The 19,142-nt window shown below is 45.1% G+C and overlaps 1 protein-coding gene across 3 annotated transcripts in view; it reads right to left on the bottom strand.

Moving 5' to 3' along the window:
• KANK1 (KN motif and ankyrin repeat domains 1) overlaps positions 1–19,142 on the bottom strand; it is a 118,427-nt gene that overhangs the window by 15,732 nt on the left and 83,553 nt on the right. For all 3 annotated transcript variants that reach the window (XM_085213075.1, XM_085213074.1, XM_085213076.1), the window contains one exon: positions 8,485–11,130. In XM_085213075.1, coding sequence (XP_085069201.1) covers positions 8,485–11,130 — 2,646 coding nt within the window. The remainder of the gene's footprint in view (positions 1–8,484; positions 11,131–19,142) is intronic.

Below are 19,142 nucleotides of genomic sequence, written 5' to 3'. Positions count from 1 at the left end.
AGCAGCAGTTTTGGACAAGACGAAAAATAAATGTGGGTCCAAGCAGCTCCATGTGCTTCAGCCTTTACACACTGACCACTGTGAGGAGGACATGGAGGAACACAGTGAGACTGCTTTAAAGCAGGATCTGCATCTATGCAGATGCAGTGCCTCAAAAGTCACTCTAGTTTGTCAGCTGAAGCCTCTGCCAGGCATCAGGGCAAGCAGCAGGGCTCTGGCAGGGTGAAGAGATGGCACCTCGGAGCAACATGCTATATCCATAAGCCATGTCAAGCTCAGTGGCAATACTGCTTCAGGCCCATCTAGGTTCTTCTCAGGAGCTTCCCTTCAGAGATTTGGATAGGACTCAAAAGCAAAATGGCAGTGAGCAGACCTCCTTCCTCTGTGTCACAGCCTCTCCTGGCTAAACCTGCCAGTGGTGGAACAAAATCTGAACAAGACACATTCAAGGTGCTATCTGGGGCATCTTATCTGTGAATTGTAATAAAGAAGAAAAGGGTCCTGCTCGGCTGCCTGCACCTGAAAAAAAAGAGGTTTAACACAAAGGTGTGAGGAGAAGCACACAAAAATAACTTCGCCTTAGAAAACTGGCCAGTACATCCACTCTCCCAACCTAGCTGTAAGACACAAGCACTCACTGCGCCTACAGCACCCAAAGTTCAAGGAAAGAGAGCTCAGAACCCAACACAGCATTAATGTTATAAGCTATGAGCTAGCATTTAACACCAGCTTTCAGTTGCTCGCCTTTGCAAAACAGTCTACATCTTGAAAAAGATGCTTCGACTGCAGCAGCTGAAAAGGGCATTAAGGAAGCTGCTGTGCTCCTCAGAACCACAGCCAACAACTGAAGGAAAGAAGAAGGTGTCATGAGCCAAGTCCCCCCCTTGGCCAGGCCACGGGCAGGAGACAAGGTTGGATGTGCCACAAGTTCCTCGTGAGCAGAAATGAAGCCCTGACTGAAGATTATCATGAGTCCACATGGGCCACAAAATAGATTCTCCATCTCAGCTCACACAGATCTCAGGCATGCCCACTTGATCTCAGTCTGCCTGCAAGGAACACTGCCCTTCCTCTTCACCAAGAAATACTCAAGGAAGCTGTGGGAGAAATAAGTGAAGACCTCGCACAGAATCCTTCTCAGCTGCCAACAGATTGATCACAGCCATTCCAGCCGCCAGGCTGCCTTCAGGTACACTGACCATGCTGATTTCTGTTTGTTTATTGTTGTGGACAAACAAGGCAAATTTTACATTAGATTCTAAGTATTGGTACAGCGCAGTTAGCCACAGCTGGTAACTTCCAGGAATTTGTAACCGTACTCTGCAATATAATAAAGGATCTTTGAAAAGTTCAGAGGTCATTTAGAAGCATGATAAAACAAGAAACTTGCAGACTTCAATCATTCATAAACCCACATGCAGAAAGCTATTCTCATCAATTTCAGAGGGAAACAAGTCACTAAAGTTTCTTCATCAGTCCAGTCCCAGTGGTTTGAAGGAACAAGAACACCTGTTTTTAATTTTTCATAAGGAACTTCCTCTCCTAAATCACTTGTGTTCTTTTGGTACATCCCATCAGTTTAAGCCAGAGGGACAGCAAAACTGCTGTACATCAACATCAGATTAACACATGCCATCTCTGGCACCTAAGAACTGTTTTCATTACTAACACACTACTTCCTTTCCTGACTGCAGACCTCACCTCCCATCTATCACAGCATAAGTAGCCATGAGCCAACCAGTGGTAGGCTGGTTGAGAGAATGGAACAAAAAGTACTTTTTTTCCCTGGATTTACACTCAATTCATGGCAGCCTGGTCTATACCAACTTTTGAAACTTGTTAAAGACACTGTATGAGTGTTGTCTGTAGTATATATAGCAACAAAATTTCTCTAACATTCTGCATGAATTTTTCATTATAGCACTCAGAACACTACGAAATTACTGCAGGCAAGAAATGCTCTACAGCAGTCTTAAAATTTACTATGCTGCTTTCTCCTTAAGAAGTTATTTTTTCACATATGCTTTAGTTCAGTTTCATTTAGTCTATGCACTGGAATTATTAATGGAAACAAAGAAAACCAACAACATTCTACTAAGGTAAATAAAGAGGCAGTGATGAGCAAACACACCCTGTTCAAACATTCATAACAACTGACATTAACCCATCAATCTCACAAATGTGTTATCTTCAAAACAATAACTGTATTGAAAAATTGATACATATGGCCTTCTTATGTGATAAGCTGAATGAAGACACAGTCACTTCAAGCCCTGTCACAGTCAGATGTTGTAACTACCAGCTGCTCCCAGGGACACCGTTCCTTTTAATAGGTCGCTCTGAAAGTAATACCTCCATCATCTGGTCATGATGGTTTAGTACCTCAGATGATCTGGTATCATCTGTACCAGCACAGGTTTCACAGCTGCTATGACAGCATCACTGCTAGGAAAACGTCGCCCACAGGGTTCTTCTTTCATCAACCCAAACAGACGGAAGTGAGGAGCACCAAATCCAAACTATACGGCAGGTGTGGTAGGACAGTCCAGCCAAGACTGGCAACATACTCCTTGGTCTTCAAACTGGCGTGGGGCCTGGCATTATCATGCTGCAAGAGAAAGATGTCTTCTCTGGCTGGACTCCGAAAGTTCGAGCCTTCAGCTTAGTCAGTGTTGTGATGCAGCGGTCAGAGCTGGTGGTTTGTCCAGGTTCCATGAAGTCTGGAATACCATCCCTTTCCTATCCCAAAGACAGTTTACCCACTTTACCCACTGAGGACTGCATCCTGAACTTTTTTTTTTGATGGGGAATTCACACATCACCACTCCATGGACTATCTTGACTCTTACTCATGGTGGTGATACCACATCATGTCACTGGTAATAATGTGATCTAAGAGACTGTCACCTGGTATTAGCTCAACAAGTCCTGACAAATTTACATATGGAGTTCCTGGGTGAGCACTCATGGGACCCACCTGGTGCAAACATTTCAACATTCCAACATTTCCACCATTGTCTGCAATGCACTGAAGCCAATTTCATCTCCATCCACAATTCTCTGGCCATAATCCACCAATTCATGCAGATGAGCCGATTTAAATGCTTGTCATTCTGTGTTGTGACAGCTGTGCATGGCCATCAGGAACATGGCTTTCATGTCACTGTCACTGCAGCTGTAACACACCACCCACCACCTCACTGTGCTCATCTCCATTGGTTGGTCTCTAGAAACAATCAGTAAACATTGATAAATGTCAGTGGGCGCCACTTTTTCCACAAGGAGGAATACAATGACACATCTTTGCTTCATATGTACTTCCATGTCACATGCCATTCTGTCAGAGTGCCCATCCGCTGCCATCTGTTACACAGCAACAAAAAGCAGTGGGATATTGGTGGGAAGGTTCAGCCTCTGCTGCCATGCTACCAATATCCACTTCTGGCATCACGAACCAACCAAATAGGAGGCAGTATTTTTGGAGTAGGCCTCATAGAAAGGTTCTGGCCTGTCCAACTGAAAGAATCTCAGTTTCACTGTCACTCTCACATCAGCCATCTTCTTCATGCTGAGAAGCAGCTTTTCATCCCACACTTGGTTGTGGAGCTGGCATGCTGAAACTGGAAACTGATTCCTTTAATTCAACAAGACTAAACAACTGAAAAAAAAATGACACTTATTTGGACAGAACAAGGGGAGCAAAGTGAAAACCACCCTATTTTCTCCGACAAGTGGTGGATCAAACCACCTCACGATGCTGAGCACAGCAATAATCAGTATGATTTTTATTTTTTCCTTCCTCAGCTTTACCTTCTTCTCAGTTTATCTTCTCAGTTTATCTTCTCAGCTGATGCTTTATTGTACCTTGACTATGACAGCACTTTCCTGGAAATATGGCAATCTTCTCACATTAAATATGCACAGTTGTGCCCGTTACCATGGGAGTTAAACTCTAAACAAAGCTCAACGTCAGAACATCATGTTCCTGTGCCACAGTGTAGGGAGGAAACAGGGATTTTACCAAAGACACTCCAGCAGAGAAACCAGTATTCTCTCTAAGGCAGCAATTCAGAAACAAAGACACAAGCAAACAAAAACAAAACAACCATTTACAATTTCTACTCTTTATCAGCTGTAGTAGAAATGAGGAAACAGTTAAACATTTCATGCTGCTACTGAATGAAAACAGCAAATGTTCTGATGATAATAATGATAGCAGCAATAAGCTTGTGCTAACACATGACCAAGGATGGCATGTCAAACCTCTTTAAAGAGGTTTATGGAGATTAACTTGAATAATATCTTTACAGGACAATTACTGACCAGATCTCTGCTTCTCTTCTGATACAAATGGATGGGTATTTAAAACAGAACAAAACCCAGCTAAACCTCTCAACTCCTAATACAGAGGTCACTACCATTTTCAAATGACATGGGAATTTAAGCTTTGCATACTGCAACTAGCAGCATGTCAGTAGATGCAGAAAAATGTACAAGAGGCACCATATTCCTGGAGATGCCAGACCAACACATGGGAAGAAATACAGTTCATCTGGAATACAGATGGGACATATGTGTCACTGCTTTGCACTTTGCCTTGCCTTTCACGGAATATTAAAAACATACATCATTCCCTTTCTTCCTAGCAGAGAGAGCAGAGGTAAGCAAGCACATATGTACAGAAACCTAAACCTGATTAAGATACGCATCTGTGTCAATAGCTGAAGCTGAGGGTTTCATTTAGTTGTCTAGAAATAGGTAATTACTGTCATATGCCAGCACCTTGTACAGACCCATGCCCCTGTGAATCAGGCAAGCCTCAAGTCCCCAGCTACACTAGCATGACCTATGCTGCCAGGATTAGGGTGAGTGATCACCAAGGACAGTCTCTGAAGACAGAAGTCTACAAATTTGTCATACAGAAGGATAGAGAAGTAAAAAAGGCCTTCTTCAATTCACTCCTGTTTTTGTATGATGAATGATGCCAAGAATGAGACAATCATGGCTTCAATACCTGTGTATCACTCATGGTACACACCAGCTTTGGACAGCAAAAGGCATCTCATACCATCACCCTTCCACTGTCACTCTGCTTGCCTTCTCAGCTCTCAGTGGAAGTTGGAGTAGAAAATCCAGGAAGATCTTTTCACCAAATGGCACGTCACATTTACGTAAGCCCCATGAGCCTCTTCAAAACCACTTGATACCCACTTCATTCTCTCCCTCAAATCTTCATTTCAAGAAATTGCCTCCATTCTTGCAAATACCAGTGATTGTTTCAAAAAGTGAATGTAAAATTTCTGAGTCCAAGAATCAGTCATTTTCAGACCAAATATGCTCAGGAAATCTTTCACTGCAAGAATAGAACAGTTGTTTTAAACAAACAACACTGCCAATTACTTGCCTGTGAAAGACATTCACCTAAAACACTTCTTTGTGAAAAGTTCATGTAATAAAAAAAACTACAAGTCACATAAAGCTTCCAGCTAATGTTTTACAAAATGCATCACATGCAGTCAAATGTAACTTTTAAAAACTTGTAAACAACTCTTTAATAATAAATGGAAAAACAAAGCAGACTTTCTTCTCTTCTAGATCTGTAGTCTGGCTGCACAAAGAATAAAGATCAGTAAGCATCGAGGTTTGTAACCTACATCTGGACAGACCTGATGCCAATGCTGGCTAAAATCACCGTGCAGAGTGGAAATTGGTTTGTCTGGGCAGCAGGTTTAATTTCCCTGACGCCACTACGGCTTCTGAAAGACAGTGCCTATGTAAATAGGAGTTGCTTAGTTACGGAAGTGAAGATGTTTATTTTGCAGCAGCAATACACAGATGGCTGACAGACCCACTTTCGAGATAATCCCATGCTTCCAGGAAGGAAAGACATAGATGCAGCCCATGCCCCACTTCACTTGGTCCAGCTCTCTGTCACCTGTACTGCCATCACTGCTCACAAACCTTTATAAACTGTGGGATCAGAGGCACCTCTGCCCTTTCTCCACAGGGATAAATGAGAAAAATCTGTACAAAGAACAGAATTTGACCGATGTGCAAACTTGTATCTGTAGCCATAACTTCTTAATTTCAACAGAGCAAACTGTCCAGATGCTGCTGCAACAAAACTATACGCCTCAGAGATAGCTTCAGTACTTCTGCCCAACATGTACCTGCCTCCAGCAGGCACTTCCTAGGGAGTTTGAATACAACATTAATTACGACACTCCTGCTGCTAACTTGAAAACAGCAGCTTCTGCCTCTGCATTCAGCCTGTTTTTCTAAGAAGCCAAAGTTTGTGAGGCCATGTCTCTTTCAACAATTCAAACTTAATTTTTTGTATTTATACAAGCTTCAGATATATAAGGCTGAGATACCTAGCATGGAAAAAGGAGTGCTGATTGAGTTCATTCACAAGATGTCAAAAAAGCCCTATCCCAAACATTAATCAAGTGGAAAGACACTGTAAGAGCTCAGATAGCTCTGTACAGTATCAATCTGCGAGCACAAACTTTATTAGTTCCACTACTGCTTGCAGAAGTAAACATTCAGCAAAAAGCCTTTTACAAAAAAAAAAAAAAAAAGTCATTTAAAGCAGCAGAAATAAGCAGAAAGGAGATAACTGTAATAAACAGTATTTTCAAAATTAATAGGAACAGAAGGGGAAACATTTCAGGCTTATGACCTCCTCTTATTCTAATTCTTCATGGGTCTAAACTGTTATAGCCCAAAGCGTGATTTATGCATTAAGTCAAAGCTTTACTTCTCACGAGGGACTAAAAATAAGAGATTTTACACTCAGCATATGCCACTAAAGATAATAGCATTACATGTTAAAATAAAATTATTCCAAAATAATTTTGTCAAGAATGTGAAATCTGAATCCAAGCAAGAATAACTTTAGTAAAACATGAGCCATTACTCCACTTGTGTCTAAATACTTTTGGGTCTCCAGACTACACATTTGATACTGTGCAGTAAAAGTAGGGAAAGAAACTGAGGATTTACAGCTATTAAAAATCTGGTTCGCTGTTTTTTTAAGAACATTCCTGGTATTTGGTAGATACTCATTATTTACAAGAAGCCCAAAATATAAAATGAATACCAGGAGGATAGCAATATTGCAGATACTGTTATCATATTGAATGTGCATAGGCAGATATCATCCATTTTCTTTACTGCTACATAAAAGTTGCTTACTGCTTTCCTATGAGATGCTAAACATTTTACTTCACAGAATTAATGGATGATTCAATTTAGCATGTGAACATTGAAAATAACCAGATGTACCAAGTTGCCTTTTAACAAGAACAGGTAACTTTTAAGACAGTAAATAAGGTGGAAGAGCTTTATATAGCAGTACACTAGCCAATATTATTATGTTGACATTATACAGCAGTTACTCAATATTTTTTTTTTCGATTCAGCACCCATCATACAGATGCATTTGCTCACATTTTTTCCATTTCCTTAACTTCTCACTGTAGTGAGACCAAGAAGACTCTAAGTCATTGCTAATCATTGGTAGCCTCATGTCCAGTAAGCTAACACTCTCAACCGTAATAGTTACGTGGCTGGATTCACCAGCAGAACATTCTTTTGTAATTTACCATCAGACCATTTCTCCTCCCCTCCGCCCCCCCAAAAAACACCAACAAAACCAAGCCAAAGCAATCCAAGCAACCAAGCAAAAACCAAACAGAATGCAGTATTACCCCAGGAAGCAAAGAAATCCCTCAAATTAATTGTACAGATTTTACAGTTAATACATAAAATGGAAGGAGTACTTAAACCTCAATTCTGGCCTTTCCTGATTGTCACCAAAACCTCCAAAAGTAATTACAGGTTATGCCGTTCAAACATTAGGCCCTAATTAGGGATTAGGACAAACACTTATTGGAACAAAGAAAATGCAAGATGTGGTTTCTGTGAAGCCACTCTGGAGTTGTCCATTATAAAGCAATTGACATTGTTGGAAAGGGGAAAGCACCCCACAGCTCCCTGGCTGCGAAGTATAAGGAATGGAGGAAATGGGAGATTCGCTGCAGACTGTGGAAAACAAGTTAGCTTGACACAAATGCTGAACGTGACTTGCATGTGCCTTTTTAAAATTGCATTCTAAATTTAAGGGAAAGACAACATTCCAGACAGACAATAACTCGGATACACTTCATTATGAAGTGGAGTCCGTGCCTTGGCTGGTGTACCTATAGATACTTCTCTTGTATATCCTGCATTCGATCACATCTGCCCCTTCAGAGCCTTGTTTCTGTGAGATGAGTAACTGCGTCCCGTTCTTGAGATCCATTCCCCAGCAGCGGGTTGGAAAAAACAATGAGAAGGTTCACCCTACACCAAATCCACCTTCTGCATTTTATCTGAGAGGACTATATACTCTCTTCAACACTACATGGCAAGCTTTTACAGTTGACAGACCCACCGTGCTAGCAAGGAGAGGAACAGACATATGCCAAACACTCAGCTTACCTAATGCAGTACTTCTCTCCATGCACTGTTTCTGAAGGTCCAGGCTCCGCAGCTCCTCCGTGCTGGCATACTTCATGACGGAATTGATGGATGTGAGGGTACTGATCAGCTGCGAATTGAGCGATCCAATCTGGGAGTGTGGCTCACCAAAGGCTTCTGCCAATTCGCTGTAATTTTCGGCAAGCAGCATCTGCTGCTCCTGGAGCAGCTTCTGCACACGCTCGATATAGTGATCCAAGCCTGTCCTCAGCTCAGCTGGAGGCAGTGGGTTTTCCAGGATGCTGCTCACGGACTCGCACACTGGCTCACCCCCAACACCAATGCTCCTGGTACTGGTCGGTACAACCACCAGGGGAGGGGGACCGCAGGCAATGCTTCTCATTTTAAGACCAACTAGATAGTTCTCATTAATGTTTATCTGCCCAACACCACAGTCTTTGGTTTTTATCACAGAGTTTTTTTCAAAGCCAGGGTGACTGGAAAGCAAGGTCCCTACTCCAACTGAACGCGTTTTAGCAGATGCATGTATGTCCTTCACCCGACCGTCCCCAACTGCCACGGTCCGCATCTCCACACTCACTGTGCTGGTTTGCTGGTCACGGCTGCTTGGAACAGCGTTCGTGCCACAGTCCACTGCCACCGGTGCCTCCGTACTGGTGCACCGGCTCACCATCTCTACAGCTGTGCTGGTCTGCTGGGTGGCTGTGGAAGGCACAGCCATGACTGTGGCTTCTGCCCTGCACACAGTCTCTGTGGCTGTCTGGCGGGAGATGCATTCCTTTGGGGCACAAATAATCACATCCACTGAGCAGTCCCCACAGCCAATCGACCTCGTCTCCTGGATCTCCCGCGCTGTCCTACAGAGACTCAGGTCACCCACAGACTCCTCTGTGTTGACACCCGTCTCGCAGACGCTGGTCTCCACACCCACCTTCTTGTCGAGCAGCTCCACGCACCTCCCTGTGCATTGGTCTCGCATCTCTGCCCTCTCCCTCACAAGCCAGCGGCTCATGAGCAGCTCAGGGCCTGCCGCTGTGCTCCGTACCGCTGGCCTGCAGGAGGTGCCCACACTGCTCATTTGCAAATGGCTGCCTACAGACGAATCAGCAACATGCACATGGTCTCCCACCATTTGGTCTCTCATTTGTACCACAGCCTCCACCATTCTACTGATGACAAAGGGCTGAGCCATCACGGCTTTATCTACTTTTTTTCTAGATCCAGCCGCCTGCAGCTCCTGTTTTAATTTGGTCATTTCCCTGTCGTGGGTTGTCTCCTTTAACTGAACCTCCAGCCTGTAGATCTTTTCCTTAAGAGCTTCAATGGTCTGCTGCTGAAGCTCTATTTCTTTCTCAGCTTCTGTCGACAAGCCAAGCATGGTCTCTGTCACCCCGACCCCCGACTCTCTCATTTCTTTCTCTGTCCCCACAGCTACTTCTCTGTATTGCCTTGAAGATCTGTTGTAGATAACCACATCGTTCATGTTTTCATCAGCACCAACAGCAACAGATCGGCTTTCTTTTGTCAGGCTTTCTCTAAGGTTCGATGGAACCTCATAGTTGCTGTCCTGGATTTTTTTCTCCAGAGCCTGCATTTCAGCAGTCAACTGCCTGAACTCCTCTACCCTCCGAGAGCTCTGCTCCGCACTCTCCATCTCATCCTCACAGTCGATATAAAGCTCTCCTCCTCTTCGCACCTGAGACAGGTGCTCCCACTGCTCCACGTTTCCTGCACTGTACGATCTTTTTCTGAAGCCATACATGTCATTTTGACTGGATTTCTTTTGGCTTTTGAGTTCTGCCATCATGTGCCTCTTTTCCTCCTGTAACACTGAGATTTTGACCTGCAGCACAGGAATGGTCTTTACTTGCTCCTCAAGCTCCTTGAGGCGCTTGAGGGCAATTGCCATTTGTTCCCTGATCTGCTGCAGATGCACCGGGCTCACATTGGTGACTGGTGTGGAAATTCCTGAACTCATTGGGCTGTGCCGGATGGAGCTGCCCAAAGAGGAACCAAAGCAGGCTCCAAAGTCTCCATTCCCCTGGTAGCCATTGTGGAGCTGCTGAGGCAAGTGACCGTACCCACTGGACCCAACGAAAGAAGGCAAGGAGCTCGTTGAGCCCATGCCCCCAAAGCTGGAAAGTCGGGGCCTACGGACATCTCCTGGCATTACCTGCATCATTCTCTCCTGTTCAAGTCGTCTGCGTGTTTCCATGAGGGTTTTTGTCACATGGAGGTTATGCCGAGGAAGCTGAGGGGAAGGAGGAGGGAGTTGCTTACTCTCGGGGATGGTTAAATAGGAGGGAGATGCCTCAAGGGAAGCCAATGGTCTCACAGACACAGAGGAGGTTACTTGACTCCTTGTTGCCAAGAAAGACTGCTTGTTCTCATCACTGTTTGAAGAAGATAGAGACTCTGTGGAAGTCCAGTCGCCACAATGGCCACCAGAGTTCTTGGTACTTGTGGAGGCTGGTACTGCTTTCCTCTTCTTTTGGATGTTTAATTTCTTAATGGTATTCCCCTTCTGTATATCGTCCACGTACTTCAGAAAATCCAAGTCTAGCTGGTAGCCATAAGGTGTTTCCACAAAATAGGGGTATTTCCGTTCATTTTCATCTTTTCCATTTATAATAACTTCCTCTTTTTCTGGAAGAAAAGAAACAAAATGAGCACATGGGTAAGAAACTATGTCTCCGTAAACTAGGCAGTGACACAAATACAGTGCTGTATGGGTGCACACAGTGCTGGAGGCAGAAATACAACTGCAGCTCAGAGCAAAACAGCATCCTGCTGATTTACCCTCAGCACTACATCTCATTTAACTTCCTAAAAGCTAATGAATAGTTTTTCAAATGCTGCGAAGTGCACACAAGTATGTGTATATATATATATATATATATATATATATACACACACGTACACACTGATAACTTCTGCTACCAGAGCTATACAGAAGTGGCACAGCAAGCAAATGAAAGTGATCCCTTCCCGAGTCCCTCCAGACTTCCCTTCACACACAATATGCCATCAGATGAAGACATGAGGAGCAAGCTGCACTGTGCTACTCATCTGGAGACCAACTTGTCCAGAGGGTACGTTCACACAGGCTGCAGGAACAAGAACTCCTACTCTCTCTGGTGCCATTAGATGTCAGACAGATCGGCAGTTGTTCTACTGCCTGGAGAATCACAGCTGCAGGAGCAGCAACATCGGTTCACTCTTGCTGGCTAACTCTACCAGTGCTCCTGGTCAGCAGTGAGTCCCCATGCTGGAACCCCCAGTCCCTCAGCCATGAGAGAAAGTGGTCTCACAGCCAGAAGTGCCTGCAGCCCAAATACAGGACTCACCCCGTCCTCGCAGCCCTCTGAACGCAGCTGTACCAGGTCTGCAGTGCTTCTGCAGGCTGAGTATTTATGCACAGTGCTGCTACACAGCCTGCTGCTCCTGTCCCACTTGCGAAAAACAACTGCTGCAAGTTATGAGAGGCAGCGGAGGAATAACAGAAGCCAGCTTTCCGGTTACCTGAATTAGCCACATGCCTCTGCCCCCACGCTGTAAGTTTCCAGCCACGTATCGCTAGGCCTCCGGTCCAGCTCCGTGCTGTCCCAGCTGCGTGTGCCACAAACCAGTTCCCCAGAGCCTCCCACTCACTCCTTCCTCACCCCATATGGAAAAAAAAACTCTCACGCCGGCGCAAACCTGGCCTGGCAGGGCGGGCGATTTCATAGGCTGTGCTCTCACCGCTGGAAAGCAGCTCTTCACCACGCACTCCGCACCGCCGTACGCCCGAGGCCGGGGAACGGAGAAGGGCTGCAAGGCGCAGCGCCGCCGCTCCGCCCCGCGCCCCAGACCCCGCTGCTGCCCCGCCAGCAGCCTCCGCCGACGAGTTTGTTCCTAACGAGGCTGCGTTCGGAGCGCCGCGTCCTCTTAAAGGAATATAAGCCTCGGGGGAAAAAAAAAAAAAAAAAAAAAAAAAACCCTGCTTGCTGCAACTACAGGAAGTGACTTAATGTTGCACTGAAAGGGTTCAGGAGGGGGGGGAAAAAAAAGGCTCCTGTTTTTCCAGTTTCCTTGGCATGCTTAAGGAAGGCTGCTCTGTCTGCAGACAGCGTAACTGCTTTCATGACAATCTCTAGCGCTTCTGGCTGCTGCAGGACGCCCCGAAGCAGGATGCTCTGTGGGGACGCTGCCTTCCCCGGCTCCAGGTGAGCGTGGGACGCCAACCAGAGCAGGCAGAGAGCACACTGCTGTCGCATTCCTCTAAGCACTCCCTGTGTAGCGACTGCTTGAGGGACACACACAACCCTCCCTGTCCAGACCACATATTCCTGCTGGAAGACCAGAGTCTCGGTATGCCGAGTAGTATTTACTTATAGATGCACCCAAAATAGCCAACTGAATACCAGAGTGGAAGCAAAAATACACGTATACACGCATACTTCAAGCACAGAAACACACAACCTCTTCCAGCAGGTCTGCCTCAAGGCTAAGCAGGGGAGGGGTCTCCACAGAACACCAGCAGGAGGAAATGGGACAAAGCAGCACCCCACGTTACCGCTTTTCCTTCCTAAATTCAGTGTTCTATCCCCAGACTCTCCTCCTGGCTCTGTCCTTTGCAATGCCACCTTTCCATGGCTCCCTGCCCTAGGCTAGTCACCCTTCCTTCTCCCTCCAGCCCTAAGGTTTGCATACACTCTCACACCAGCTCCTGCTGCCTGTAGTTTCCCGGTCTTTCTCTGCCTTCTTCCCACACTTGGAATTTCTCATTCAGTTTCTCAACTTGCATCCACTTACCTGTTCCATAAATTCTAACCCCAAATACAGTTACACCTTCATCCCTCATCCTGGCCTTGGATGACGATGAGTCCCTTCATCCAGTTCCTGCAAATTCAAGCTCCATCGTTTCAACTTTCCTGTTCTCCCTTTCTTCCCAGACCCTTTCCTCTGCTTGTCTGGTTGCTTGCCTTCCTATGCAATGACATTCCCTGGTTCTCCCATCACTACACTGCTGAAGTCAAGCAACCCCTAACAAGTTGTCCTTGGGCTCAAAGCATAAGTGTAGGATAAGGAAGGAAGGAACAGGCTCTTTAGAAAGTCCCAGGACTTAAAAATTAATGCATCTACAGAAAAAAAAATATTGAAAAACTCTCTAGAAAGACATGCAAATTGCAAGTTAAGTCATAAGCACCAAACAGGAATCACAAATAATTTTTTCTCCTTCGTGAAACAGTATTGAAATTACTCAGCAGAAAAACACCAGTAACAAATAACTAAAAGAACACAGCAAATCTGAAACCCTCATTAAACGTCTCCACAACACCTATGGCGATTAAGTAGCTTCACAATGAAATAAATCACAGAATTGTTTGAGTTAGAAGAGCCCTTTAAAGGGCATCTAGTCCAGCTCCTCTGCAATGAACAGGGACACCCACAGCTAGACCAGTTGCTAAGAGCCCCATCTAGCCAGATTTTGAGCATCTCCAGGGATGGGGCATCCACCACCTCTCCGAGCAACCTGTTCCATTGCCTCACTACTCTTCTTGTAAAAATCTTCCTCCTTATATCCAACTTAAATCTCCTCTTTCAGTTTGAAACAATTTCCCCTTGTCTTATCACAAAAGACTGCACTAAAGAACCCATCCCTTTCCTTCTTACAGCTCCCTTTTAGATAATGAAAGGCTGCTACCAAGTTTTGCTGGAGCCTTCTGTTCTCCAGGCTAAACAGTCCTTGTCCTTGTAGGAGAGGTGTTCCATCTCTTGGATCATTTTTGTGGCCCTCATTTGGACATTGTCCAACAGGTCCATGTCCCTTCTGTACTGCGGACTCTACATCTGGATGCAGTACTCAAGGTGAGGCCTCATCAGTGAGAGGAGAGGGGCATGATCACCTCCCTCATCCTGATGGCCACACTTCTTCTGATGCAGCCCACGCTACAGTTGGCTGCGTGGGCACATTGCTGGCTCATGTCCCATCCAGGAGGACCAAATTCATGTGGTCCTCAGTTTAGCCTGTCAGTGTGCACCGTGCATATCTGCCACTCCATAAGCTCAAGGCTGTGTGTGGAGCTGACTTTGCATGTGACTTCTCCTTAAGACAACACAATGAACACTCCGTGAACACAATCCCAGCATTATAAGTGGATCTTTGGAGACATTTCTTTATATGTTAAGACAAATGAGGATCAAGAATGCAATCTAAAAACAACAACACACTGTGATGTGGCACACAGGAGCTGCGCCAAGCCTTTGTGCATTTTGCTGTCTAAGAGAAAGGGCCAGAATGGGTGTGCCTGCTAAGCCTATAACAAAGCAAAATAGTTGGCTGTTTTCAGGCAGTAAAAAATGGTTTTGTTGGTTCCAAAGGAAAAATGTTGTCACAAAAAGGAAATGGATAAACACCTGATAAGAGTATAGACCTTGTTCCTTTCAGCCATTGGATGAACCATGGATGCCTTTATTCTCTAGCCTTGGAAGATGAGTACCAAGTGCTGCACAAGCAGTACCTCAGGGGAGTCTCAATGTGAGCTGTATCTATGTGTGAATGAATGGCAAATCTTCATGCAGAGAGAGTTCAAGTGAGCAAGGTTCCTACTCCATTCACTCCAACACACTTAAGTGTAGCAGCAATGCCACGACAGGACAAATTCTCTTCTCAGCTTCCCGTCTCATCCTTGGCTAGCTGATCACAGGCACTAATAAAATAACTTCCCCAGTCTCTACAGTATATCAGGCTAATTTTAATCACATTATAGTGTCTGGCTGTAGAAGGATGTGAAGACACACAAACACACACACACACACACACACACACACACACACACACACACACTGTGAAAATATTGTATATATTTTCTTCTGACATGTTTTCAAATGCAATGAGATACAGAGACATTATGCTTTCAGGTGAGTACTGTGAAAAATACTGTATGCACCACAGAACTCTTGCTGTGTTATTGTCATTATTAATGCATTTCTCCTAAAGTATGCAAAACTTCCACAATAATCATGGACAAGACACAAGCAACATTTAAAAAATGCACTTCTGTTCTTGTCTCCTGCACTGCTAGGACTGGCTCTGTCCAAACATTCCAGTCTTGCCATCTTCCATAAAATTATATCCTATCCAGTGCACTACACAAGAACATCAGTATATGCAAATATTGAGTCAGCTCTACCCAAGTCCACGCTAATCATGCCTGCTCCCAGACCAGGAGAACTGGAAAAAAACAGGACATTCAGTTGATGTGCTTTAAAGACTTTTGGGGAGAGAAAAGAGCAAAGTAGAGAAAATATGAGCAGACCGGAGCTTTGGTTCTGTAAGACAGAAAAGCTGTATTGTAAAGCCATGTTGGAGGGTCCGGAAAGGGCAAAGAGAAGCAACTGAAAAAGTATGAAGCAAAAAAGCTAAGGTCCCTTAAAAACACGGACTTCACATCTAAAGTCTCTTCTCCCCATCTGGTTATGATATCTGCTCTAAGGCATTTTTATCTTGGATCTGACTGCTATTAAAGAAGTCTCTTCTACTGAAAAAGCATTATGAATAACAGAGTCTCCTCTCAGAGTTATGGCATAAGACAATTCTTAAAGAATGCTGCAGAGAAAAAAGGCAGAAGCAATAGCTCATGTAAATAAAATAGATTCCATGTTTTTCTGTTGCTGAGCTTCAGTACTGAAAATATTCTGGGGAAGAAGAAGAGGAGATAAATAAAAGTTCTGACCTTTCTGATTCTTTACTGCAACAGAAAATAACTGTTTTGCGCTTCTCCTTTCTCCCCTCATACTGCTTTGCTCTTTTTTTTCCCCCTGATCTTCAGCAAATGGTCTTCTGAAAATAACCAGCACATGCAAAGCTGAGTGTTTGTTTAAAAAGAAAAATCACAGAATCACAGAATTGTAGGGGTTGGAAGGGACCTCTACAGATCATTGAGACCAACCCCCCTGCCAAAGCAGGTTCCCTACACCAGGTCGCACAGGTAGGCGTCCAGGCGAGACTTGAATATCTCCAGAGAAGGAGACTCCACAACCTCCCTGGGCAGCCTGTTCCAGTGCTCCGTCACCCTCACCGTGAAGAAGTTCTTACGCACATTCGTGCGAAACTTCCTATGCTGCAGCTTATGTCTGTTTCCCCTCGTCCTGTCTCCACGTACCACTGAAAAGAGACTGGCCTCACCGCTATGGCCGCCACACCTCAGATATTTAGAAACCTGGATCAGGTCCCCTCTCAGTCGTCGTTTCTCAAGGCTAAACAGACCCAGTTCACTTAGCCTTTCTTCATAGGGGAGATGCTCCAGGCCCTTCACCATCTTTGTGGCCCTCCACTGGACTCCTTCCAAGAGATCCCTGTCTTTTTTGTACTGGGGAGCCCAGAACTGGACACAGTACTCCAGATGAGGTCTTAGCAGGGCAGAGTAGAGGGGGAGGATCACCTCCCTCGACCGCTGGACACACTCTTCTTAATGCAGCCCAGAATGCCACTGGCCTTTTCGGCCACGAGGGCACACTGCTGGCTCATGGCCAACCTGTCGTCCACCAGGACGCCCAGGTCCCTCTCCCTCTCTGCAGAGCTCCTCTCCAGCAGCTCATCCCCCAGCCTGTATTGGTGCATGCAATTATTCCTCCCTAGGTGTAAGACCCTACACTTGCTTTTGTTGAACCTCATCCGGTTTCTTACTGCCCAGCTCTCCAGCCTGTCCAGGTCTCGCTGAATGGCAGCACAGCCTTCAGGCGTGTCAGCCAATCCTCCCAACTTCGTATCATCAGCAAACTTGCTGAGGGTGGCCACTATCCCCTCATCAAGGTCATTGATGAAGATGTTGAACAAGACCGGACCCAGCACAGACCCCTGGGGGACACCACTGGTTACAGGTCTCCAGCCAGACTCTGCACCACCAACGACGACCCTCTGCGCTCTGCCAGTCAGCCAGTTCTCAACCCACCTCACTGTCCACTCGTCTATCTCACACTTCCTCAGCTTTGTTATAAGAATGTCGTGGGAGACAGTATCAAACGCCTTTCTAAATCAAGGTAGACTACATCTACCGCTCTTCCCCTATCCACCCAGCATGTGACAGCATCATAGAAGGCCACCAGGTTGGTCGAGCATGACCTCCCCTTGGTGAACTCATGCTGACTACTTCTGATAACCTCCTTTTCTCTCAGTTGTCTGGAGATGGTATCCAGCGCAGGCTGTTCCATCATCTTTCCAGGGACAGAGGTGAGGCTGACAGGCCTATAATTACCCGGATCTTCCTTCTTGCCCTTTTTGAAGACCGGAGTGACATTGGCTATCCTCCAGTCTTCAGGGACCTCCCTTGTTATCCAAAACCTCTCAAAAATGATGGAGAGCGGTTCGGCAATGACCTCCGCCAGCTCCCTCAGCACACGTGGATGCACCCCATCAGGTCCCATGGATTTGTGGACCTTAGTACTGCTTAGGCGCTCACGCATGTCCTCTTTCCTGACTAAAGGGAAGTCTCCCATTCCCCAGACCCTCTCACTAACCTCCAGGGTGTGGGAAACCTGCGGGAGAGCCTTTTCACTGAAGACGGAAGTAAAGAAAGCATTCAGTATCTCTGCCTTCTCAGCACCCCCCGTTACCAGAACCCCCCCCCTCACTTAGTAAGGGGCCCACATTCTCTCTAGTTTTCCTTTTGCTGTTAACATATTTGAAGAAGCCTTTTTTATTATCCTTTATTACTTTAGCCAGATTCAATTCCAGGCGTTAGCCTTCCTTGTTGCATCCCTGCAGGCCCTGAGAGTTTGCCAGTGTTCTTTCATTTTCCTTTTCAGGTGTTGGTCTTTCAATAAAACTTAAATTAAAAAAAGAATGTGGAGAACAGAAATCAGTCTTGCAACATACTCAAACTATCAGGTTTCTTTTAGCTAGAAATACAGAGATTTGCAGCTTCTCAAAGAACTTCAAAGAAAAATGAGGAGCAGAAGGATTGTAAAATATCAGGTTTTTAGACTGTTTTTGGTTTGTGGGTCACTAACACATGAACATAAACAGCAGCAGTGTTCAAGAAAAATGGCTCAGCCACTGCCATGTTTGCTTGCACTGTGAATGCAAAAACTAGGCTTCTGGGCTACAAAGTCACAGTCACCACAGGTCAGTGAGAGCAAAAGGCAACTGAGAAATCTGCTGTCTTAATACTTTTTCTAAAAGAACAGGGACCATTACAATAACACAGGAATAAGCTCAAATCATAGCCACAATGCAAAAGCATTCATGTCTTTCCATTGACTTGCCTGGGGTTTGGATAAACTTTGGATAAGTTAACTCTCTCAGGCAGTTAAATTACTCTGAAGATGAAAAATCCTAGTTGCTTAGAGTTACAGTAAGGTTATCATTATAATAAAAACATAATAAAATTTTTGATTGCTTAGCATGATAGCAAAAACAATGAGCCAGACTTCACCTCTGTACAGGAAATCAGATGGATGCAGTAGCCTGAATGTCCCACTGCCACAGGCTCCTCCTAAACCACAGTCTCACAGATTTTCTTTCTTTTCTCCTATTGCTATCTACTTACAGACTGTTCATGCTATGAAAAACAGGGTGTTTTGGTGTAAAAAGCACTCAGTGCCCATCAGCTTGCTATGCAAAGGCCTCTTGGTATTAGAACAGCCATTCAAGGTCACATGATTTTTTTTTCTTA

This window comes from Meleagris gallopavo, chromosome Z (assembly GCF_905368555.1).
Source record: "Meleagris gallopavo chromosome Z, MGAL_WU_HG_1.1, whole genome shotgun sequence".
Classification (NCBI taxonomy): Eukaryota; Metazoa; Chordata; class Aves; order Galliformes; family Phasianidae; genus Meleagris; species Meleagris gallopavo.
The sequence above is the reverse complement of the archived record's forward strand: the minus strand, read 5'-3'. Positions and strand labels throughout refer to the sequence as shown.